General features: G+C 56.0%; 1 protein-coding gene across 1 annotated transcript in view; it reads right to left on the bottom strand.

The window, feature by feature from the left end:
• The window catches only part of SRRM3 (serine/arginine repetitive matrix 3), a 53946-nt gene that overhangs the window by 14652 nt on the left and 15296 nt on the right, over positions 1–23998 (bottom strand). The window contains exons 2-11 of the mRNA XM_040266702.1: positions 16752–17016; positions 11513–11614; positions 5042–5170; positions 4847–4927; positions 4396–4425; positions 3867–3929; positions 3728–3763; positions 1638–1688; positions 974–1078; positions 232–409 (exon numbers count right to left, since the gene is read on the bottom strand). Coding sequence (XP_040122636.1) covers positions 232–409; positions 974–1078; positions 1638–1688; positions 3728–3763; positions 3867–3929; positions 4396–4425; positions 4847–4927; positions 5042–5170; positions 11513–11614; positions 16752–16984 — 1008 coding nt within the window. The 5' untranslated portion in view covers positions 16985–17016. The remainder of the gene's footprint in view (positions 1–231; positions 410–973; positions 1079–1637; positions 1689–3727; positions 3764–3866; positions 3930–4395; positions 4426–4846; positions 4928–5041; positions 5171–11512; positions 11615–16751; positions 17017–23998) is intronic.

The following is a 23998-nucleotide window of genomic DNA, read 5'->3' as shown; positions in this document are numbered from 1 at the left end:
TCAGGAGTGCAGACCTTCCTCACCCTGACACTAAGGCCAACTGGGCGAAACCACCCGGCCTTCCTGGCCGCTCTGGTGCGGGCAGGGCCCCAGGGAGGGGGGAGCGGCCGGCCCCCTCGCACTCACTGGCCCCTACCCCGCGGCGACCCGGTGCGACCCCGCTCCGCCCCCGACCCCGCTCGGCGCAGCCCGCGCGGCGCGGGAACCCTCCGCAAAGCCAAGCGTACGTACATCGAGCGGGCTCTGCGCCGAGCCCGGGCGGCCCCCGTGCGCTCCGCTCCGCTGTCTGCTGCCGCCGTTCTGCTGGGGCGACCCCCATCCGCTGCCGCCGGATGGGGACGGCGACCGGCTCCCGCTGGACCTCTGGCTACCCGTCTTCCGCCCGTCGTCTCGGTGTTTGGGGCTTAGCCTGCATCGGGGGAGCCAGCGTGGGACGCCCGGTCTGCAAGCTCCTGCCCCTCCCTCCTTCCTCCCCCACTCCCTCCCCTGCCCCCTCCCTTCGCCAGGAAACCCTTCCGGGGAGAGAGCAAGTTCCCAGCCCTCACATTGCCTTGTCCCCAGTCACAGTCGGGGGCGCCTTTGGGCAAGGGCAGTACCACGGTCCCTTGTGGCGCTTGGACCCGCCCGCCGAAGCTGCAGATGTAAAAGGTGAGGGTTCGATCCCTGAGTGGGGAAGAACCCCTGGAGGAGGCCATGGCAACCCACTCCAGTCTCCTTGCCTGGAGAATCCCATGGACAGAGAAGCCTGGCAGGGCTATAGCGAAGCTATAGTCCATGGGGTCACAAAAAGTTGAACACGACGGAAGCGACCTAGCCTGTGCCCAGCACAGCTGTCCTAGTAAATTTACCCACTGATGCTGTTCCTGTCTGTCCACCAGTGCCACTAACCAGCCTTGGGGACTGCAGGCACCCTCCCTCCAGCAGAAAGGGAGCTCAGCCACCCCTGAGAGGCCCCTGGTAGCCTGGCACCTACCTGCTGGGTGATCTGGAATTACTGTAATGGGAGGACAGGGAGGGGCTGTGGGAGCTGCCGCTGCTGTGACGATGGGACCTGCGGCCTGGGGACTCTGCGTGCGGCCTGGGAGAGAAATCGGCTGCCCTCACAGTCTGCCTCATCTCCCTGGGGGATCCCTGTGAAGACCTGATGGAAGCCTCTGCTTCCATCCGTGACCCCCCCTCATGTAGTTTACCCCTGCCCCCATAGCCCATGGGGGACACCCCATACTCTCCCCTCCCATAACCTGCACCCCCAAAACCTCCCTCTCCTCCCATGGCCCCCATACCTCCCCCCACATAGTCTCCTACAAAAATAACACAAGCCATGCCCATCCAGGGTACAGAGCTAGTCCATGTGGGTCATTTGTCAGTATTAGGAAAAAGGCGTCCTTCTCTCTAGGCAGTCCCAGCCTCCCAGGATCTCATTCGGCCCTCAGCTGGTGTTCCTATGACTGCGATGGGGGCGGGGGTGGGGGGCAGTCTCCGCTTCCTCTCTGGGTCTGAATTTTTCCATCTGGGCAGCAGGGACAAAAATGAGCTATCTTCAAGGGCCTGATTCTGTGATTCCAGAAGGCCAGGGCTTTTTTTGAGGGGGGTGGGGGGGCCGGCTGAGGGTCTGGAGAGTGGGAGAGGGTACTCACCTTTTCCTCTCTTTGTTCTTTTCTTTTCGTTTGCTCTTGGGGCTTCGAGATCTACAGAAAGCAGACACTACTGTGACAGCACAGCCTGAGCCGGAGCTGGCCCGGGGAGGGCGGGGCCTGGGAGCCCTGCAGCTGGGCTGTGTCCTGAGGTGTGCTCCTCTCTTGGGCTGGTGTGGACCCGCCCACCCCACCCCACTGCCTTGGTCCCTGTTACTCTGCAGGCCTTCTTCCCTCCTTCTCCTGTAAGTCCTGGCCTGGGTCACCTTGCATCTGGGTCCCACTTCTGTTCCCCCCAGGAGTGCCACAGGAGATGTGACCACGGCCCCAGGAGGAGGGGTGACCTGCCCTTTCCTTCTGGCATTGGTCTTGGAAGAAGCCCCTCTGATGAGTCGCCACGGTGAAGGCGGCCCCTCCAGACCTCATCTGTGACCCAGGGCCCCAGGTTCCCTCAGACGGGTCTCTCTAGGGCAGAGTCCAGGCCTCCTGCCCCTCTGTCTTATGTGGTCCAGGCCTGGTGCCTAGGACAGAAAGGCTTTCCCCTGTGCTTGCTGATCTTCCTGCTTTGGGATTACTCTTCTGGATCCTCTCCCATTTCATCCTGCTCTCTGGGGTGAGCCCCTCAGCCCAGCTCCTTCTGCCTTTGACCGAGATGGACCAAGAAGCTTCCGCTCAGGCTTCTAAGGTCTCACCCCTGTGGGTCTCTCAGCCCCACTCTCCTTGATGTCACCAGACTCCTGCTCAATCCCTCTAGCCCTGAACAGATGCCTCCTTCTGACCAGAAACAAGGTGTGCTAAGAAATGCCAGAATGTGTTTTACCTGAGAGCAGAGTGGGTCGGGGACAGGCCCAGGATTCCAGAGGTTTGGGTTCTAGAACACAAGCTTCTTGCTTTGGGCCTCAGGCTCCCCATGGGGAGCCGGTCTGGCCTCAGATCATCTCTAGGTCCTTCCCAGGACTGACGGGAATGGGACAGAGGATCTATGCAAGCTGATGCTGACCACTGAGGGGCAGGAGGGGCCCCCATTGGCCCAGAAGGACTGGAGGGGGGCGGCAGGGGAGGGGGGAGATGGGAAACTGGGGGATTGGGAGAGCCAGGATTAGGTGCTGTTGTTTAGTCGCTCAGTCATGTCCCACTACTTTCTGATCCCATGGACTATAGCCCACCAGCTCCTTTGTCCATGGAATGTTCTGGGCAATAAGACTGGAGTGGATTGCCATTTCCCTCTCCAGGGGACCTTCCCAACCCAGGGATCGAATCCACATCTCTGCATCTCCTGCAATGCAGGCAGATTCTTTTACTGCTGAGCCACCGGGGAAGCTCTGGGATTAAGGTGTGGCCATGGGCAAATGCTCACTGCCGGAAATGAAACTGAGAACTCTGCCCCTCCTCAGGGGAGCTGCGGGTGGTGGGTCTGGCTCCAGTGCCAACAGTGGGGATGTGACTGCCGCACAGCCTCCCGTCCTCCCCGCTGAGTTTTCTTCCACTTTCCACATGCCTGCCTCTACTTGGGTTCTGGCCTTACACCTCCTTCTCTGCAATCCGTCCTGAAAAAGTCACTGTCCTGCTGTCGTGCTCAGAGCCCCTTGCTGGCTCCCAGCCCCACAGAGTGGAGGTTTCACAGTCTGGCAATTAGGCCTGTTGGCGGCTGGCACCGGCCCCCCAGAAACTTCACATGCAGGCACAGCCCGCTTGCCCTGTCTCCTACTCACTGAGCCTTTCTACTTCAGGGAGATCCTTCTGCCTGCAGGCCCTTTCTCTGCGAATTTGGGGTCCTGATGTTTCTGCCTTCCTGACTGGCACCTCCACAGATATATCCCTTGGACACTGGACCAGTATACTGTGTTGTCTGGACATTCTTGGGACTCCCAAGGCAAGGCTGACTCATGGGGCAAATGAGAGTTGCAATGGCCTTCCTCCTCCCCAACCCTCCAGCGCTCTGTCTGGCTCTGGGGAGGAGTCCCTGGTGTGGGTAGATGGAGCCGACAGGACCCTGGCAACCCTCCTCCCATCGTGGCTTCCTCAGGCCCTGCAGGGGGACCACTGGCCTCTGTCCATGTCCTCCTGCCCGCCTCCATGGGGGTGCCACTCACCTGTGTCGCCTCTTCCTCCGGGACCCAGATTCAGACCTGTAGGGCCACAGGAGGGTTCTTTTGAGCCCACACACAGCCTTGGTCATGGAGGGGGGCAGTCCCACGGAAGTAAGCGGAGGCCCCCGGGGACAGAGGGTACCTGTCTCGGCGGTGTTTCTTCACACTCTTCTTCTTCTTGCGAAGGGGTGAGGAGCTCCCACAGCTGCGGACATAGTGACGGGGGTCGGAGGGGGGCTGTCTAGTGAACTGGGGCTCAGGGATGGGTGGGGGTGGCATGGTGGTGGAGATGGCTGGGGAAGCCTGGGCACCTGGGGCCTTGAAGTTGGAAAGGGGATTCCAGGGCTTCAAGCCAACAGCCATCCTACAGCGAATCAAGGCCCTGAGGGTCCACTAGGTCCCTGAGAGAAGTTGATGGAGGTGCCCGTGTTGTCCCCTCATCACCTTTCCAGCCCCCTGGGCACTGTGAGCCACAACTGTTTCAAACCCAAAGGTTAGAGGCTCCAGTGATGGGATTTCTGGCCTCTGCGGGGAAGCGCTGGCACGTTGGCCGGTGCCCAGGCCCTGAGGTGCAGGCCTCTGGCCTCGGGAATGGCCTGGGACCCTCTCCCACCCAAAGACACCCTCTCCTGGCCCAGCCCATCCCTCCCTGCCCCACCCTCATCACTGACCTGCACTCAGAGTCTAGTCTCCTCTTTTTGCTGAGGGCGGGGCAGAAAGAGGGGGAGACAGACAATTGGATGGGATTAGTGTGGGCTCCAGACATTTGCCAGGGCCTCACTTAGGACAGGGGAGAAGGTGCGTGTAGAGATGGGGAGCCATAGGTGACCCCAGCTGGGGGTGTGCAGGACCCCTGCGGGAGGGTGCTGGGGACCAAGAGCAGGTGCTCCAAGGTGTGAGGCTGGGTTGTGGGCCTGTGCAATTCAGGGGTGGCTGGACATTGGCGTGGGGTGGGGTGGGGAGGGAGAACTCAGCGGGGGAAAGGGCCTGGTGAAGGGAAGGGGCTCAGTGAGGGGCGGGGCCCACAGTGCCCGGTGTCAGAGCTCTGCCCGCCCAGGGATGGGCACCTGGGGGCCCCACCGTGTCCCTCCCACTGCCTCCAGCCCGGGGGGAGGCTCTCACCGGCTTCTCCGGTGGCCACCTTTCTTTTTCTTCTTCTTCTTGGGAGGGGGTGACGCGGAACTGCTGGACCAGTGCTTGGTCCTGGGTGAGAAGGGGGACAGGGTGGGGCAGGGCGGGGGGGTGGTGAGGGCAGAGGTGACAGGGGAGGGGCGGCCCCCATCCCACCCCCCATCCCCCGCAGCGGCGGGCGCTGACCTGTCCCCCCGGTGCCCGCGGTAGCAGGAGGCGGGGCAGTCGCAGTCCACTGGGCCGTCGTCCTCATCGAAGGGCGCGTACTCCAGGCACAGTTCGGTGCCCTCGATCAGCCGCGGGGTCTCCGCCACGCTGCCGGCGACAGGGACGCTCAGCACCTGCCGCCCGGCGGCCGCGCCTTCCCGCTGACCCGGGCAGCGAGGTGGGGATGGCCCCGACCCCTCGAAGGTCATCGGGGGTGGGGAGGGGATCTGGGGAACCACACCGGGAGCCTCCCTCACAGGGCGCCAGCCTCAGCCATGCTCTATTTTGTCTCCATCCTCAACCAACCAACCGTGCCCTATTTTGCAAAAGAGAAAGAGGAGCACCGAGCCCTCCCCCCTCACTTAGCCCCCCCTTCTAGGTTCTCACCCTCTGGGCGCCCCCTCCTCCTCAGTGAGGCCCCTCCCCTCGCTGAGGCCCCTCTCGACACGGATTCTTTGCCCCTCGGTCCCCTTCATTGAGCCCCCCTGCACCCTTAACCCCAGAGGCCTCGTCCCAAGCCCCTTTCGCCGCCGCAGTCCCCCTTTTCCGCCGCGGAGCCCCGCTCTCTCTCTGAGGCCCTTCCCCCTCTCTGAGCTCCCCCGTCTCTGATATCTGTCCTTCCTTAATCCCGCAGACCCTTCGCCCCCTCCCCGCCTCCCCCCAGCCCGGTCCTCCCTCCAGCCCCGCTGCCTCTCTGAAATATTCATAGCCTCTCCTCCTCCTCTCGGCCGCCTCCGGAGGCCTGGTGGCTCTTCTCCCGCTGCCGGGCTGTCATCAATCACTGCCCAGTGGCAGCGGGCGCCGGCCTCGGCACCCTGCCCGCCTCCGGGGCTCCCCATCCATATTGCCGCGCTCTCCCCTTCACTCCGCAGGGACCGCAGCATCTGGTCCCCGCTCCCGGGCTCAGGAGCCCCCAGCCATCTTCTGCCACCGACGGCTGTTCCCGGAGGGCACTTGGAGGAGCGGGTGCTTTGTCCTTAAAGGCTTTTGGGCTTAAGGCAAGGGTGGGAGCTTTGAAGCTGCACATGTGCCCTAATTATGCGCTGTCCCTGAGTCGCTGTGTGACCCAGTGCCTGTCACTCTTGCTCCCTCTCTGAGCCTCTTTTTTCAACAGGGGAATCCTAATTACCTTATAGGATGGTTATGACAATTCTCTGAAGTCCCGATGTGTGCACAGTTGTTTTTTTACTGGACACACCCAGAAACGGACCCTCCAAAGGCCCAGGTCCAGGGTGATGGCCCCTCATCTTCCATTTTTCATTCCTGCGCCGGCTCAGACAGCGCCCCTCCCAGATGGAGGCTCAGCCCTGGTTTTGCCAGGCTCATCCTTTTCCTGCCCAGAGCAAGGGAGGCCAGGGGTGGGATGGCAGAGCATTAAAGATGTGAGATGAGCTTTGGATTCACACAGACAGGTCTGAATCCAGGCATGACTGCGATCACTGAGCCTCTGGGTCCTTATCTATACAATGGGGTAAAGAATAGCCCAGCTTTGAGGAAAGGATTAAGTAGGAGTTTGGCTATGAAGCTCCTGACAGGAGGCCTGGCCCGAGACTGTGGTCTTCCGCACAGTCACCATTGCTAGACAGAGGAACCTCAGTCAGACACACACACCAACACCTCCTCTTCCAGGGAGAAAAGTGGTTTTGACACATGAAAGAGACTGGGCAAGATCACAGCTACAGGTGAGATTTTCAGGCACAAACTCCAGCAGAGCACCCACTTAGCAGCTCTTTGAAGACTGATTTTTGTATTTAAAAAAAAAAAAAGAAAGAAGAATGTAACCCAAATTGGACAAGGTTCGCTAGCCTTGAGGCCTGTGTCTAGAATGTCGTTTGTTGGACTTCCCTGGTGGTCCAGGCTCCCTGCTCCCACTGCAGGGGGCACAGGTTTGATCCCTGGTCAGGGAACCAAGATCCCACATGCCTCACAGTGCGGCAAAAAAAAAAAAAAAAAAAAAGAATGTTATTTGGATCCCAAACACCATCCTGGCCTTGGCAGCCTAGAAGTCACACAGGTGTTATGAGAGGTTTTTCTGGGGGGATGGATGGTCATGTCATTGCTCTGCTCCCTCAGAGCCAAACACCTGCACATCCCTTCATTCAAACCTCTCCTCTCTTCCCCATGCTCCTCTTCCTGAAGCCAGGGGCCTCCTACTTCCTGTCCCTGAAATCTCCAACTCCATAGACTGTCCCAGGGCCCATCATCCCCACATAGCCCTCAGCCACACAAATGCCTGATACATACACCATAGACTTTGGCAAAACTTAAGGGCACCACAAACATTGTGTGGGTGAGCTGGTGGGAGGAGGGAACTTCCCTTGATCCCGACAGAAGGCAGGCAATCCTTTCTTGCCTTCTGACATCGAGCTGGGTTAGCCACTGAGCCCAGGCCCTCACTGGGCCCTCCTTATTGTGCTGGCTGCACTCCTAGACACGTCTTTCCTTTCTACCCCTGCGTCGGGGACAGGGCTCCCCACCCCCGCCCCACCCCATCCTCCCTGCCTGAGACCTTATCGTTTGATCTCTCTTACTTTCCAGCCTTTTCTAAGAGGCTGACTTGGGATCTTTTATCTGCTGGAAGCATTGAAAGACAGGCATGGGGACTTCCCTAGTATTCCAGTGGTTAAGACTCTGTGCTTCTAATGCAGGAGGGCCCAGGTTCAATCCCTGGTCACAGAACTAGATGCCACATGCTACAGCTAAGGATTGCATGCTGCAGCTAAAAAAAAAAAAAAAAAAAAAAAGGTCCTGTATGCCGCAATGAAGATCCCATGTGCCGTAACTAAGACCCGATGTAGCCAAACAAATTAAAAAAATTTAAAAGAAATAGACAGGCATAGAGGAGATGCATGTTTGGAGAGACATACAAGGTCTCAGAACCTTCTGGTAAGACTTGTCCTGGCAGTTCCAGGGATGTAAACAGACTTAGGCTGAGGCCTGTATTGCTGGTTTTGTGCAGCTGGTGCCACCACGTCCACTTTGCAGGCTCTCTCAGGGCCAGGACACTGGGTTCTCCTGTTCTGACCTTCCTGGCTCATTATAATATATATCATAAATAATACCACTGATGAGAATGTTCTCTAATGTATAAATGGTTCTCCATGGTTCACATTCCACTCAGAACCAATTTCTGATTTAGAGAAATTGCATCCTCCCATTTCACCGATGAGAAAATTGAGGCCCCAGGGACAGAAAGAAATATCTATGGTTTGGGGATCTTTGATTAAGAATGCAAGTTCACCTAAGCAATTGACTTTGAGAATTCATGCGCACACAGGCTGGCCCTGGACTCTACTGGCTGGGCTTCCTCACTATGGATGTTAGCTCAGCCATCCCCTTCCTGCTTTGTAGACACAGTTGTGAGTGTCTGCACTGAATTCTAGATTTATTTAGTGTTTTCTGCTCTTAAGTTCACATTTGTTAGCAAGTTTACTCCTCACCACGTCTGTGGAATAGGCCGGGGAGGCATTCTTCCCCAGCGACAGAACACACCGAGCCCCACAGAGCTGACCAAAGCAGGCCCAGCCACAGTCCACTGCAGAGGGACCAAGGGCCAATCGGGGCTGAACCCAGCATCACCCGGGACCCCTGCTGGACCGGCTGCTCCTGGGAAGGGCTCTGACCTGGGAGGAGATGCCTGTCACACGCTCTTCCTCCTGACAGCAGTTTCACTAATTAACTAGTTCTGTTTCCCTTTTGCCAGGAGCCTAATGGCCAGTTGACAGATGACTGAGTTCACACAGGGGAGAAGGAGGCCTCCAGGCAAAGAGGCGGCCCTTTCTGCTCACTCAGCCTGCATGCCAGGCCTATTGCGGCTGGGGGGAGGGGGCAAGGGTGGCAGGAAGAGAGATAAATCAGGCCTGGGGCCTCTCCTATAGCTCCTCATAGCACGGGGCAAATATATGAGACTCTTTGGAATGCCATGGACTGTAGCCCACCAGGATCCTCTGCCCATGGGATTCTCCAGGCAAGAATACTGGAATGGGTTGCTATTCCCTTCTCCAGGGGATCTTCCCGAACCAGGGATTGAACCCAGGTCTCCTCCTTTGCAGGTGGATTCTTTATTGTCCGAGCCACCAACCAAACTGCTAACAAACTTGTCTTCTACGTCTTTAACATTTTAGTAGGATCCTGGGACCCTGCCAAATCTATATTCTCCCCTGCTTCCAGAGCAGGAGTCCTCCTTGGAGGTTTGTGTTTCCACCCAGAGAGCAGGGGGCATGTCTTTTTCTTCCCCCCCCCCCACCTCATAGCACTAGTACAGGGTTGGGTGTACAGCACAGACCCTCAGGGACATTTCTTCAGACGATGGACATTGCAACCTTTCCGTGACCTCCTTCCCAACATGTCCTGGTTCTTAAATGCATTATTCATTCATTCAAGGAAAGAGAAGATCGGGACTACTGGAAAAGACTTGGAAGTCATCCACTAACAGGAGGGCATTCCGGCTGGGGATGGATGGGTCCCTAGGAAGAAGAGGGAAGGCAGACCTGAGGACCTAGCAGATCCTCGTGGGGAGACAAGACCTGAGAAGTGGGCAGGAGGAAGGGAGGAGCAGAAAGCCGTCAGAGGGGCAGGAAGACAGTCACAAAGGGCTGACTCTTGGAAGCCAGGGAGAGGGAAAGCAGGTTTCCAGAGGGGAAATGGAGCGGTGGCACGTGCCAGGAGAGGGCAGGCCTGCGGAGGCGCCCGGGCCAGGCCAAGCAAGACTCAGACAGCTGCAGCAGGTCACGGGAGTCATGGGGGCAGAAGCTGGATCTCCGTGGCTTAAGGAAGTGGAGACAATGTGTACTGCACGCTCTATAGAAATCTGATGGAGAAAAGAGAGAAACGTGTGGTCTGGCGGCTGGAGGAGAAAGCAGGGTTGGGGAAGGACCAGAAGCCGACTAAGAGGAAGGAGCCCAAGGGAGGGTGTGGGCTGGAGGGGCGGTTATCGCTGGAAGGGCCCTGAGAAGGTGGCAAAGGCAGGTTCTGGAAGAGGCCTCTTGCCCTCACACTGGATGGAAGGGGAGAGGGTGGCTGCTTTTCCAGAGGAGCCCTGGGGGGCATTTGAGGGGGCACAGGTCAGACAGGCAGGACCTGATGGTTTTGGAGGTGGTATGGGCAGCAGTGGAAAGATCTGGCTGTCTGGAGGTTTGAGAAGGGAAGGGAGGGAGCAGCTCACCTTGGCCTGGGGGCGGGGATGAACCTGCGGGGTGTTACTGAGGCAGCCACAGCCCCTGCCGAGGGGGTGCTGTGGGCTCTGGGAGGCTCGGGAGACAGTGGTGTGGTGTGACCTCTGAGGGGAGAGAGCAGGCCGGCTGAGCCTGGCTCCCCTAGAGCACCCACAAATCCCCCCAAGCCTGAGGCTGGCCTGACTCTGGTTTTGGGGTTCTTTTCCCCCCTTTTTGGCCATACCACGTGGCATCTGAGATCTTAGTTCCCTGACTGGGGATTGAACCGGTGCCCCCTGCCGTGGATGCGTGGAGTCCTAACTGTTGGACCATCAGGGAAAATCACCATCACTGACTCTGCTTCGCGCTCTTGCTCAAGCCAGAGAAGTGAGGTTAACTGGGGTTAGGAGGGGAACCCCCCACCCGAAATAGTCTACAATTTCTATAGGCTGGGCTTCCCTGTCTTCGAGATCCATCTCCTCCTGCAATGCTGTTTGCCCTCAAGACAACAGCAAGGAAAAGCATTCAGAAGGCACTGCTGCTGTTTTACTTTCTTGCCAACAAAGGTGCCCAGGGACTTAAGGTCTCAGCAAGATGCCCACCCTGCCATCACATCAGGACACTCGCAGGGACAGGCTGGCCCTGCCCTCCTACGGCAGGCAGCTGCTCAACTTTGTATGGTTTCGAGTGGTTGACGGTTCTCCGAGACGAAGTCTGCCTCCCTGTAACCTCCTTGTCTTATCCAAAGCCCACGGCACCCGGTGCTCCTCCTGTCCTGTGTCAGCTGCAGAGATGTCACCCCTACAGAGCCTGTGCTCTCTTTACCGGATGGGCCTTTGGCCAAGCCAGTGATGGCTTTTGGTGCACTGGTCATTTCTCTCCAGCATCCGTGTTTACTCAGCAGGCCACTATCTAGGTGATAATAGTTGGGGCGGAGGGACTAGTCTATCAGCCAATAACAACACTGAGGACAGAACACTTCTCTTGTCTCCTGGTTTGCAGCCCAAGATTCCCGGAGATGAGATATGGGCTCTCTCTCCCACCGCTGGGCCAGACATAGAACCCAGGTTGGCAGGGAGAGGACTTCAGTGATGCCCAGGTGCCCAGCAGCACTTGCCTAGTGCCTTGGGCCAGGCCAGAGCTTCCGGTGGACAAGAACCATGCCCTCTCTGTCTCCTCTCCTTTCTTCCCACCTCCAGCCCCGACCACCTGAGTGAGCCCTGGGAAAGGCTGCCTAGGGCTGACCGGAGGCTGCCCCCTCCCCCGCCCTGGGCCCCCCCACCCTGGCAGCACTCACATGTGGCCCCCAGGTCGGTCCTCCCTGGTGAGCATTCCCTCCTTCTCCATCAGCATCTGCCGGAAAGTCCTGACCTTCTGCCGGGTCTCCTCCTCTGAGTACCTGCAGGGCACAGGGAAGGTGAGAGCTGCAGTCTGGGCTCTGGTTTCCTCCCCACCTGCCCCCCCAGGCCCTCCTCCCAGCCTTCAGTCACGTAGGCAATCTCCAGCTTGATATGACCTGTCCAAGGTCACACCACCAACAAGGTTCTCAGCGCTGGGGAAGCTCAAAGCTGACCCATTTTGCACCAGATCAGTCGACGAACCAACTAAACCAACAACCAGGCAAGCCAACACATAAACTAAAGGGCGTGTTCCCAGAGGTGAGGAGATCTCCCAGGGGAGACCGGGCTCTTCCTCCTGGCCTGTCCCACCCTGGGACAGGCCTCCCTCCCACATCCAGGCTGCAGTCCCTCTCTGGAGACATTTTAGGGGAGAACTGAGACCCCTGACCTTGACACATATGTGGCCTTTTCTGCTTTCCTCACCACATCCTGGGGAGGGCCTCAGGGCATCCCTGCCTCTACAACGTCAAGGCTACCAAGTGGCTGGTCCAGGATCCCAGAGGTAGATCCATGGCTACCCAGCTTGGGATGGGGGTGGGGGGAGTAGTCTGGGCTTTGGATGGAGGCTCCTGACTTCTCTCCTCCGCCCTCCCTCCCTCCCTGAGCCCAGTCTCAGGCTGGGCCCAGAATCACCTACTCCTCACCTTTGTTTCTGCATCCTGGGGTCCTTGTCACCTCTCCCACACCACCAGTGTGACAGCTGTCCAGGCCTCCCAGCCCATGTCCATGCTGACCCCTGGGGCGTCTGTGCTCACCCAGCCCCTGGCCCTGTACCCAGCACACACCAGCTGTCAGTGGCTGTTGCTGACTGAGTCTTGTCTCCTAAGCTCCTACCCTCTCCTCCTCCTGGGCCGCCCTGGACAGAAACCATGGTGGCCAAATAGGACCTGGAGTCCCACCTCCTCTGTCATGTGGCTATGAGCTCTCCTGTGCACACAGCAAGCCCATCCCCTTCAACCCTATCCATGAAAACGGTACATCCTTCCCTGTCAGGGACCCCATCTCTTTTCTCTCTTCTTCCCTCCTCTCCTTCAACAAGCATTTGGGATTGACTCAGCCTTTTTGGAGAGCAATTTCGCAATTCTTTTCAAAAACCTTTGGGAAAAAAAAAAAGGAATATAGCTTTGATTCATAAATTAACTTCCAGGTTTACTCTGTGGAAATAACCATGGCTGAACACAAAGATGTGACTCATGGGAAGTTTACAGCAGGACGAGTCCTCCTGCCTCCCCAGCCAGGTTAGGTGCTAACATTTGTGTTTCCATAGCAACCTCAGCCTCCTGGTTCCTCCTGGAGGGGTGGTTTCTGGACTAGTTTTCATCTGTTGACTCTTCTGCACCCTACACTGGCCTGGGGATTCCCCGAGGATAGGGACCTTGTCTGTCTGAATTGACCTTGTGTCCCCAGCATCTGGCACCTTGCCTGCCACATGGGGCCTCCAAAAATGCTTTTGAATTCTGGTGTGACAGTTTTTGAATCTCAGTGCTCCCACTTTCTAGATCTGTGACCTTGCACAAGTCCACATGCTTCTCTTAGTCTGAGTCTGTACACCTGTACAATGGGATAGTAACCTGCCTTTCAATATTGTTGTAGGATTAAGGGAGATGATACGTAAAAGCACTTTGCACAGTGCCTAGCACACAGCAGGTGGTCAAGAAATGGTGGTGATTGAGGATTATTTGTCCCGGAGCGATGGGGACAGAGGGTCTAATTGTCCCAGGCTCTGTGCCTTTTTCTACCCTAGACCCCTCCCAGGTCAGCAGGGTCCTGGGTCACGAATCACCTGAACCTCTCCCCTCTGCTCTCCCAGGAGGCAAAGGCTGAGATGGAGAAGGAGGCTGGTATCCAAACCTTCCATGCCCTGTGGGTGCGACAGCACCTGCCAACTCAAGGCCATGCAGGAGGCCCAGCTGGCTAACAGTCAAGGGCTCGGACGGGGAAGAGGGTAGGCAGGGCGAGGATGCCTGTCTCAGCACCCCAGCCTCCTGGCTCAGCTGCTTCCCCAGCCAGTCTGGCTCCCTCACTGCCACTTCCACCATTTGGGAAAAATGCATCAGATTCATTTTTGCTCTGGGGACTTCTTGGGTTGCCCTCTGGGGCTGGGGTGGGGTGAGGGGACAATACATTTTAAAAGAGGTCCCCAGAGTGGAAAATGTCTCCTTCTGCCTGCCTTTGCCCAGATCCAGCATTTCCTAGAAAATCACTTCCTTGGTCATTAAGTTGATCTTCATCATGTGGTGGTAGTGGCCCATTTTACAGATGAAGAAATAGAGCAGGGAGAGGGGAGGGCTCAAAGCTCCAAGCCCAGCTCAGTAGTCCTCATGAGAAGGGGCATGGTGGGTAGGATGTGGGAAGGGGGATGTTTGGGGCCAAGGCTGGAACATCACCTCATAGAGGCTGGGGGCTTTGTCCCCGCCTCCACAGTGACTGTGGGCTGCCCATAGAGACTGCCCAGGAAGATGGCGCCAAAGGCAGCATCCATCACCAGTGAATTAGCCACCATCCATCAGTATTAAGAAAGGGATTGCTTTTTAATGGGGCCAAAGAATGTGTGTTTCCATGACTAGCGGGAAAGTGAAGTCACTCAGTCGAGTCCGACTCTTTGCAACCCCATGGACTGTAGCCTATCAGGCTCCTCCATCCATGGGATTTTCCAGGCAAGAGTGATGGAGTGGATTGCCATTTCCTTCTCCAAAATGACTAGCAGGAATATTTGTCAAATGCCTGCGAACCTGGTAAATAAATGCAAATGAACCAGTGTTTCTTGAAACGGATATTAATGACCGGATTTTTAGCAGAGCGAAGATCCCTAGTGTTTGTAGAGCACTTTCTGGGGACTGGAGGGGGTGCAGGAGCCCTGTACTTGCCTTAGTCCACAGGCCCCTCAGAACAACCCCCTACTTCACAGGCCAGTAGCTATGGCTTGCCCAAGGTCACAGGGCAGAGCTGGAAGCCCCGACTGTTGGGTTCCAGAGTGGCTGTGGCCTCTACCGACGGGGCAGCCGCTAAGAGATGGCAGAGGGAGAGAGCTGGTAACCGGAGAGCTAGCTTTACGGGAGACTCCAGTCTAACGACCACCTGGAGGGAGGGCTTGGATGGTGGAAGGGCCCCTGATAGAATGTCTGGAGACGACCTGTTGGGTGCATCCCAGCGAGGAATGAGCCTTTGATGCCAGGTGATTAGATACCAAAGACACGGTCAAGAGCCATCCCCCTTCACCTGAGGCTGCCCCCCTGGGATAAGAAGCCTGCCACGGCAGGGGGAGATAGCGGACTTGTGGGCCGGGGCTGCCATGAGTGAGGGCCCTTAGGAGTTCTCTGAAAGCTTGGGGCGAGAAGAACTTTCCTATGGAGAAAGTTAGGTGAAGAGGGTGGGGCTTAGGAAGGGGGCAGGGCCCCATAAGGGGGCGGGGCTTTGTGAGTGGAAGAGGGCGGGGTTTGTGAGGGGAAGTGGGCAGGGCTCTGTGAGGGAGAAGGGGCGTGACTTGTGTGGGGAAAGGGGTATTTTCCTAGAACGAAGCGCCGAAGGCTGGCTCTCATCTGTCCCAGGCGTCTGTTCCCTAGCAACGCCCACCCGCCCACACTCCCTCCACTCCCGGAGTCTCTCAATTCAGCAGAATCTGCAGGTTTAATTAAGGTCTCTCTGCATAAGGATACTCCACTCCCCACCCTAACCCCCAGGGATCTCATTTCTTCGGTCACATCCACAGTTCATCAAGCCTGTTCTCATTACCAGCTGGAAGCCTCCTTTCTGTCTGTCTCCAACAGCCTTCCACCCATCCATTCCTCTCTGCAGGGATCCTCCGCACCCCCACCTGGTCTCCAGCTGGAGGTGAACAGCAAATTCCTGCGCCCTTTTCTTACAAGCCGCCCTGCCTGGCAGCCTTGGCCCTGCCTTCCTAAGGGCCTGTGGTGGTAGTGACAATCTCTGTCTGAGCCTCAGTGTCTTCTGGGCTCCACAGGGACGAGTGAGCCTTGTCTTGGCTGCCTCTTGGGGATGAACAGACAAAGGTGTGGTTTGGAAGGACCGCTGTACACAGGCGGTCTGCTCCCACGTGGCTCCAGGCGCTAACGCACTGGGCCTTTCTGATTTCTCAGCTCCCTGACAGTGCCAGCCTGTTGGGCAGGCCCTGCTCCCCACTTTGACTCCCTCAACAGCAAGCCCAGTAGTTTCAAAGTACTCAGGCAAATGCAGAAAGGAGCCTTGGAAACTCCAGTTTTCCTTGGAGAGGTAGAGATGGGAATGACTCTGTTCTCTTTTTTTCTTTTTTGCCTCCAGTTCCACGATGGCTGTCCCGTCTCCACTGGATTTTCAGGGGAGGTCCCTAAATCCTTACTGACTGATGCACAATCCTTCCTTTTCAGCCTGACGAACTCCTACTCATCCTTCAAGGCCCATTCAAATGTCTTCTATCAGAATCTCCCCTCCGAGCTCCTGAAGCACTTGACCTTTCCTGTCCTGCTGTCCTTTCTATAATCCTGATTCTAACCTATTTTATGGTGGAGTTGGTGTTAACATGCCTGTTTCCCTTCTAAGATGGGGAAGGAATAGGGGTTGGGAGAGGGGTCTTTGAGGAAGTGACTCCAGTTCGGCTCTGGGGACCAGTGTTGTCCAGCACAGCATCTGGCCTACTTGTGTGCCCCTGGTTCTGAACTAGACAGGGTGAAATCTAAGCTTCTGGGTGTGGCTGCTGGCTGGAATTCCCTTGCTGAAATCACAGGCAGCCCTCACACGTAGTAGGGGCCCGCTGTGCGTTCTTGCCTGGCTGCCGCACCTGGCTATAGACCAGGCAGCTCGAACCACCCATCTTACAGACGGGAAAACGGAGGCCTCGAGTTGTCTTTAACGTTTACATGCCCCTCTCCTATACCAGACTGGATGTTTCCCGTAGGCATGGGCTGTGTCTCCTTGGCTGCTGTGACTCTAAGCCCAGATGAGAACTTTATATAGAGCAGGAGTTCAAGACAGCTTATTGGTAGAATAAAGTAATACATGAATGAAAGTTCAACTGGGCCTGCAATAGCTCAGATTCTGACCTTTCAGGCTCCGGGATCCCAACGCTGGCCCCGCCCTGGCCCCGCCCCGAGTCCCTCCCGGCCCCGCCCACAGCCCCGCCCCTCCCCCTTCCCTGCTCACCCTTGCTCCTCCATCATTTCCTGCAGTTCCATGCACTTGAGCTCCACGCGCCGCTTGCGCTCGTGGTCCAGGATCTCGCGGTGCGCGCGCTTCACCAGGCCGGGCTCCGCGGCGCGCAGCTCCTCCTCTGCCCGCGGCCAGGCCCCCGACGAGGCGCCCGGCTGCGGGAAGCCGTTCGCCGCGTCGGGCGGGGACGGCACGCTGGCCGCCCCGTTGTTCACGGTGGATGACATAGTGGCTGCCCCTGGAGCGGTTGGCCTCGGCCCTGCGGGACACACAGAGACATCCGGTGGGATGGTCACTTCTCGGCCACCTGCTAAGCTCTTCTTGGCGCGGGTTAATCCTGGAGATTTAAAGGCCCACTCATGGCTCTAATCCGCTTCCACTCTGGCTGCAGAGCCGGACGGTGGCAGGTTTGCACCTGTGGGTCACACCTCAGGGCATGAGGGGGCATCGGACACTGGGCTGTCCCATCGGTAAGATGGGGTGGATTCAAGGCGGACTAGATGGCTTCTAAAGGAGGTTTGTCGCCTTCAGGGAACTAGTAACCATCCAGGACAAAGCTTTCTGCCCCGGTTCCAATGCCTGTTCCCTGCCTGCACACCTGGCAGTTCCCCAGGTTTTATTCTTGTTTTTCCTTCAGGCTCAGTTTAATACCAGCTTCTCACTCCCCAGTACCCATTTTCCTGGCTCTGGTCCCTGGAGTCACAGACCACACGTGCTCCCCATCCCAGTCTGCTCCCGGACAGCCATGCAGAGACCAGAAGATGAACCTTCTCCAGGCTCACCTCCATTCCCACTACAGATGCAGTTTTCAGTTCCTACTTCGACCTGGCTAACTTTTCCAAAGTCAGCATTCCAGGTGGGGGCCTATCTGGGCTGAAGCCCACAGGGCCATCCCCTCCTTTGTTCTGGAAACATCGCTTGTGAGGCTGTGACCAGAAGTGGCACTGATATTAACTTTCCAGGCAGCCACATCCTTTCGCCAGCTCAGGGTGGGAAGGGAGTAAGCATGGCTTGGAAGGTGAGAAGTGGTGGCTCCACGGCCCAAAGTAGAGCGTGCACCTGTATGTACCCTGCACAGACATGCACACACACACACACACACGCACATACACACCAAGGACTTATCTTAACAGAGGGGAGGCACCTCCCGAGCTATTTCCAATTCCTTTCTCCAAGGCTCTGCTAGTTGCTAAGCAACAGGGAGGCTGCCTTCCCAGGGAGTGGGATGGGAGGGAGGGAAGGGGTGGAGGGAGGTGGGAAGAGAAGGAACCCAGCATGTCTGGACATCCCAGATGGGGCCTTCCTGCAATACCCCTCCAGCCCCCAAAACACATACTCTCCTCACTGGCCTCAAAGTATCCTGAGCCATGGAGTCTGAAAGACAGAGAAGAGAGAGGGGGACCAGGAGAGGAAAAAGGCCTTGAAGGAGAGAGTGACAGGAGGTGACAATGGTAACACAAGCTCCTTTCATATGTTCATCTGCCCAAGTGTCTGGGTCTAGGCCAGGGTTCTCCATGCCTTGCTGTGTGACCCTGAGGATGTTCCTGCCCCTCTCTGAGCTTCTGTTCTCAACCTGTGCCTGGAAGCATCATCCAGATTCTTCAGGAAGGCTCTTTGGGCTTTACAGAACAAAGCTGTTTTTCTAAGCCTTGCCTGCTTCCTGCCTGTCCCTACCCCAGCCCTGCAGCCCTAGCTCTCCCACGCTTTCTCCGAGGGTAACTCACAAGTATTACCCACTCACCAAGCCCCACACAGAGCTCTGCTTGTCTCATGCCGTGAGCCAGGGCCATGCATGGAGCTTGGAGACCCCCATTGTCCTGGCCCACCACAGCTCACCAACATCAAGTTTGGTCCCATATTCCATCTTGATACTGCTCACATTTACCCATCTCCTTCTCTCTCATTACCACCTCAGTTCAAGCCTCTGCCTCTGGTCCATTCTGGCATCAGCATCCTGTCTGCCCACCCCCCTGCCCTGACCTCTTTCTGTTCATCTTCCATCAGCAACATGGGAGACTGGGCCAGGAGCGAATCAGACCCTGCCATGCCCTAGTTAACAGCCTCCAGTGGCTTCCGGTCACCCTGGCTCCCAGTCCTGACACAGCTTGGATCTGCTTCCTGAACCAACCTGTCCACTGCCACGCCCACACAGATCCTCCATCCCTCTTGCATCCAGGCCTCCTCTCCCTCCCACCGCTGCTCCCTTTCCCTAGGATGCTCTTACTTGACTCTGGCATGATCTCAAAGTCACTGCTCACAGGCATCACCACTTTCTGGAAGCCTCCCTCCTCTCCTCTCTGGCACTCTCCCCCCTCACTGTCATCGTGGGCTCACAGGTTTCACTCCACCTGTGGGCCGAGGGCTTTTTAGCCCCAATTCCTGGTGCTAGCAAAGCGTCTGAAACACATGGGGCTCAGTGCCTATGAGCAGAATAAAGAGACAAACAGGGAGACAGACCTGTTGTATAGCACCTGGAGCTCTGCTCAGTGTTATGTCCCAGCCTGGATGGGAGGGGCATTTGGGGGAGAAAGGATCCTTGTATATGTATGGCTGAGTCCCTTCTCTGTTCACCTGAAACTACCGCAACATTGTTAATCGGCTATACCCCAATACAAAATAAAAAATTTAAAGTTTGAAAAAAAAGGGAGATAGGACTGACGACTATAGGTGGGGTCCCTGATACAGCCTTCAAGACCCCTTTGTATTTCTTCTTATACAGTCTTGCAGCTTTATCCAGTGCTATACTTTATCCTGAAGCCAACATCCAGCTCCTCAGCCTGGGTCACCTGTCCCCAAACGTGCACTCCCATTCCTTTGAGCCGTTGCCCACGTGGTTCCCAGTGCTAGAATTCCATTGCTTCTCTTCCCTACCTGGGGAACTCCAGCACATCCTTCAGAGTTCAGTCCCAATGTCACCTCCTCCGGGAAGCCTTCCCTGCTTCTGACGAAGGATGAGCCGTTCCCTCCTTGTGCCCCCACAGCTTTTGTCCTCACCTCTTTAGATACTGAGGCTCAATTTATTGTCTGCGTCTGACCCCTGGTCTAGCCCTTCGAGGGGAGGGGACCAGCCCTTCATTCCAGCTCCCCTGAGCCTACCCAGCACCTGCCAATGCCAAAGACGCACCGGGGGTGTGGGAGCAGAGTGCTCGGGTGCCGAGAGAGCCGTGGAGACAGGTTCTCAGTGATGCTGCTCTGCATGCTTGCCCTTGATGTGGGCGAGGCTCCCCAGCCAAGAACTTGGCCTGAGCTCCTTGAGGGTGCAGCAGGGGAAGCTGGTGGGAGCAGTTCTGAGTGCACTCAGGTCTCCACACCCTGAGAAACCCTATCGCCAGCACTAGGAGAATGCCTGGCTGAGGTGGCTAGGCTGCTGGGGGCAGTCTTTCAGAAGCGACTAAAGTTGAAGAGAGGGGTGAGAAGACAGAAGACGGATGCTGTCTGGGTTTCCACTAGGACAGATGGTGAATTTTGCCAGCTTCCCCTGGTAATGGAGGGTGCCAGGCAGGAATCTGAGGGACGTTATTAAAAGAAAGACCCCTGAGCCCCTAGCGGAGCGGCCAGGGCCCTAAGACCAAATCATTGTATGCTGAGCCCACTTCTTTACTAGTCAGGGTTGCTGGACCAGCAGACCAGGAAGTTATTGCAGATGACAGGTCTGGAGTGGGTTGCCTTTCCCTTCTCCAGAGGATCTTCCTGACCTAGAGACTGAACCTGGGTCTCCCGAGTTACAGGCAGACTCTACCATCTGAACCACCAGGGAAGCCCTTATCTGATGTTATCTATTACAGAGTTATTGTGAAATTTCATAAAGAGAGAGACACTGTGTTGGTGGGAACTAATATTCTGTGCTATTTTAATTGGTGGGCGGATTAACCTGTGCTCAGAGGGAGCTGATGAATGGGTCCCTGTCACATTAGATGGGGGTATCTAGAGAAGGACCGCAGGGCTCCGTCCTCGCCCATGTCTGATCCAGTATGTTCGCCATTGACTGGAGAGAACTTTGAAAACCTGATGACCAGATTCACTGAGACGACCACTTGGGAAGGTTCAGAAATTCAGAGTCAGAATCTAAAAAGACTCAACAGACAGAAAAGATGGAAGGAGTCTGAGAAGGTGAAGCCGGATAACGAGAAATGCCACATCCTCACGCTGGGTCCCAAACAAGTTTTCTAAAATTGGAGTGAGGTAGACATATGTTAGAAGGAGCATATTTAGGAAGAATTTAGGGGTTTTCAGTGGTCACAGGCTCAATTTGAGTCAATATCATAATGTGGCTGCCAAAAGCGCATGTTATCTTAGCCTACATCAACAAAAATATAATGTCTGGAAGGGGGAAGTGATAAGAATATACAAGTGGTTGGAGGATTTAGGCCAAACCTGGCTGAGTCTGCTGAGAAGCTTGTTAGAAGTAGGTTGGGATGCCTGATTTTGCAAATAAAAATACAGGATGCACAGTTAAAATAATTTGAATTTCATGAATTTCATATTTGGGGCATCCTCATACTAAAAAGAATTATTCATTGTTTATCTGAAATTCAAATTAAACTAAGTGTCTTGTATTTTATATGATTCCTGTCGAAACCTATTGAATCAAAATCTCGGAGGGTGAAATTGTCAGTGTTCTCCAGGTGATTCTGATACAGACCATCTATGGAACAGCAATTGGGAGCCAGTGTCTAGAACAGCAGTTCTCAGATCTTATTAGTAGAGTCACCTGAAGGGCTTGTTAAACCATAGATGGCCAGGGTCTTGTTGTTGTTTAGTTGCTAAGTCGTGTTTGACTCTTTTGAGATTGCATGGACTGTTGCCCGCTAGGCTCCTCTGTCCATGGGCTTTCCCAGGCAAGAATACTGGAGTAGGTTGCCATTTCCTTCTCCAGGGGATCTTCCTGACCCAGGGATCGAACCCGCATCTCCTGATTGGCAGGCAGGTTCTTTACCCACCTGGAAAGCCCATGGCCGGAGTCTACCCCTAGAACTTCCGACTCAGTAGATCTGGGGTGGGCGCTGATAATCTGCTTTTCTAACAAGTTTCCTCTTTGCCAGATCTTGAACCCCACTTAAAGGAGTAAGCCCCTAGCCAAACTGGATGGTTTTACAAGACAAAACCAGGACTCCTGTGAGGAAGTGGACTTCATATAAGCTCAAGATAGGATTTTTTCCCCCACTAACAAAATTTTACAAAAACTAAGTAGTAGGGGGACTTCCCTGGTGGTCCAGTGGCTAAGACTCCAATGCAGGGGGCCTGGGTTTGATCCCTGGTCTGGGAACTAGGTCCCACACATTCAGCAACTGAAAAAAAAAAAAAATCCTGCACACAGCAAGGAAGGTGGAAGATCCCAAGCACCACAGCTGAGACCCAGTGCCACCAAACAAATAAATAATTTAATATAAATAAAAGCTAGGTGGCTTATCCCAGGATGAGTGAGTTTCCCATTACAGGAGTTGCTTAAATAGGAGACAGACTATTATGTTCACTTGACAAACACAGCACACTCTCCTTTGCCATCTTCTCCCTCCCCCACCAACAAACTGGAGATTTGGAGACAAACAAGACCCCATCCTGGCCCTATGGGAGCTCACCAGCTGGTTTGGGAAACCATAGGTAATCACAGCATAGTGTGATAGAAGAGAATTTGAGAAGAGTCTGCATCTCCAGGCGGTTGGTCGGGGCAGGCTTCCCAGAAGGGGGCGGAAGGAGCTGGAGACAGGGACTCCAGAGCAGCGAGGGCCTGACCAGGATTCGAGAAATAAATAGACAGACTGGGCAAGACTGGGTGTGGGGTGGAGGAAGGTGCCTCAGATGATACTGGGTCCCGGCTTGGGTGACCAGGTGCAGCCATTTGCTGTGATGGAAAATATGGAGGATAAACTGGGCTGTGTTAAGGGGGAGGGGCTTGTGGGGTCAAACAGGCAGCTGTGAGATCTAGAGCCGTGACCCTGACCCTGACCCTGACCCTGACTTGTTAAGACGCTTGGGGACACTGACGCTGCGTCTCCTTGGAGACAGGGCAACACATGGGAAGTCTTTTCTCTACCCGTTTGGCTGTGAGACCCTGAATGAGTCTGTTTCTATCTCTGGACCCTTGCTTCGCTACTGGACAATGAGAGGCTGGACTCAAAGACCCCACAAGTCTTGTCCTGCTCTGGAAGTCTAGGTTATACTAGCAATGTATGTATGAGCCAAGCCTTCAGCCCGCTTCCTCCCTGCGTCTGTAGCCAGTGGCCAGAGCCACACCAACTCCGCCCAGAGCTCAGCCTGGGGGCCGTCCCAGCACTGGGTCAGGTCCCACAGGTAGGCCAAACCCATGTGCGGATTGAGTCATGGGGGGAGGGGGAGCATCCTCCCTTCTGCCAGCCAGGAAGTGGTTAAAAGGCCTGAGCTCTGACTTCCAAGCCTCACAGCTGAGTCCCTGGGCCTGCCTCCTTCCCTCAGACCCCAGCCTGGGTCCCCTGAGCAGGCCTGGCTGAGGACAGGATGGAACACAGTCTGGCGGCTGGTACCTGCAAGTCCAGCCCTGCTGGTAGACATTAATTGATGGGGCAACAGCCCATCTGTCCTGCAGGGTCCAGCCTGCTGACAGGCACAGAGGTCTCTGAGTTAATGAGCTCATCACTCATCCCAAAGCTCAGAGGGGTGGATGCTGAGGGTGGGAGTGAGCGGCCCAGGTCGGGGGAGAGGGACAGTGGAACATGTGTGCGTCAGGAGGCTGGGTCCTGCCCTGGGGAACCTGGCTTGAGGCCGGGAAACAGGGCTGTGCCCTTTGGGAACTCATGAGCTGAGTGACCTTCATCATGTAGCTTAAACTCTGTGCCTTGGTTTCCTTGCTAATCACACAAGTCACAAGTGTTTGTCGCTCAATCATGCCCCCACGGACTGCAGCCCACCAGGCTTCTCTGTTCATGGGATTTTCCAGGCAAGGATACAGGAGTGGGTTGCCATTTCCTTCTCCAGGGGGTCTTCCCAACCCAGGGATCGAACCTGGGTCTCCTCCACTGCAGGCAGATGCTTTACCATCTGAGCTACGAGGGAAGCCCCTCCTTGCTGATGATCGGGAACTAATAACAGCACCCTCCTTGTAGGGCACATGGAATGCTAGCACAGTGCCTGGGATGCCGCGAATGTCTCATAAGCAGTGGTGATTTGTCAGGGATGACCGTCCTCTTCCGGACGTGGAGGGGGTGAGGAGTCCCTGGACATCCAGATGTGCGGAAGGCTGAGCTATGACTGGGGGCTGGGGACTG

Source organism: Oryx dammah, unplaced genomic scaffold (genome assembly GCF_014754425.2).
Source record: "Oryx dammah isolate SB20612 unplaced genomic scaffold, SCBI_Odam_1.1 HiC_scaffold_2, whole genome shotgun sequence".
In the NCBI taxonomy this organism is placed as follows: Eukaryota; Metazoa; Chordata; class Mammalia; order Artiodactyla; family Bovidae; genus Oryx; species Oryx dammah.
This window is presented reverse-complemented; position numbering and strand designations above follow the sequence as displayed.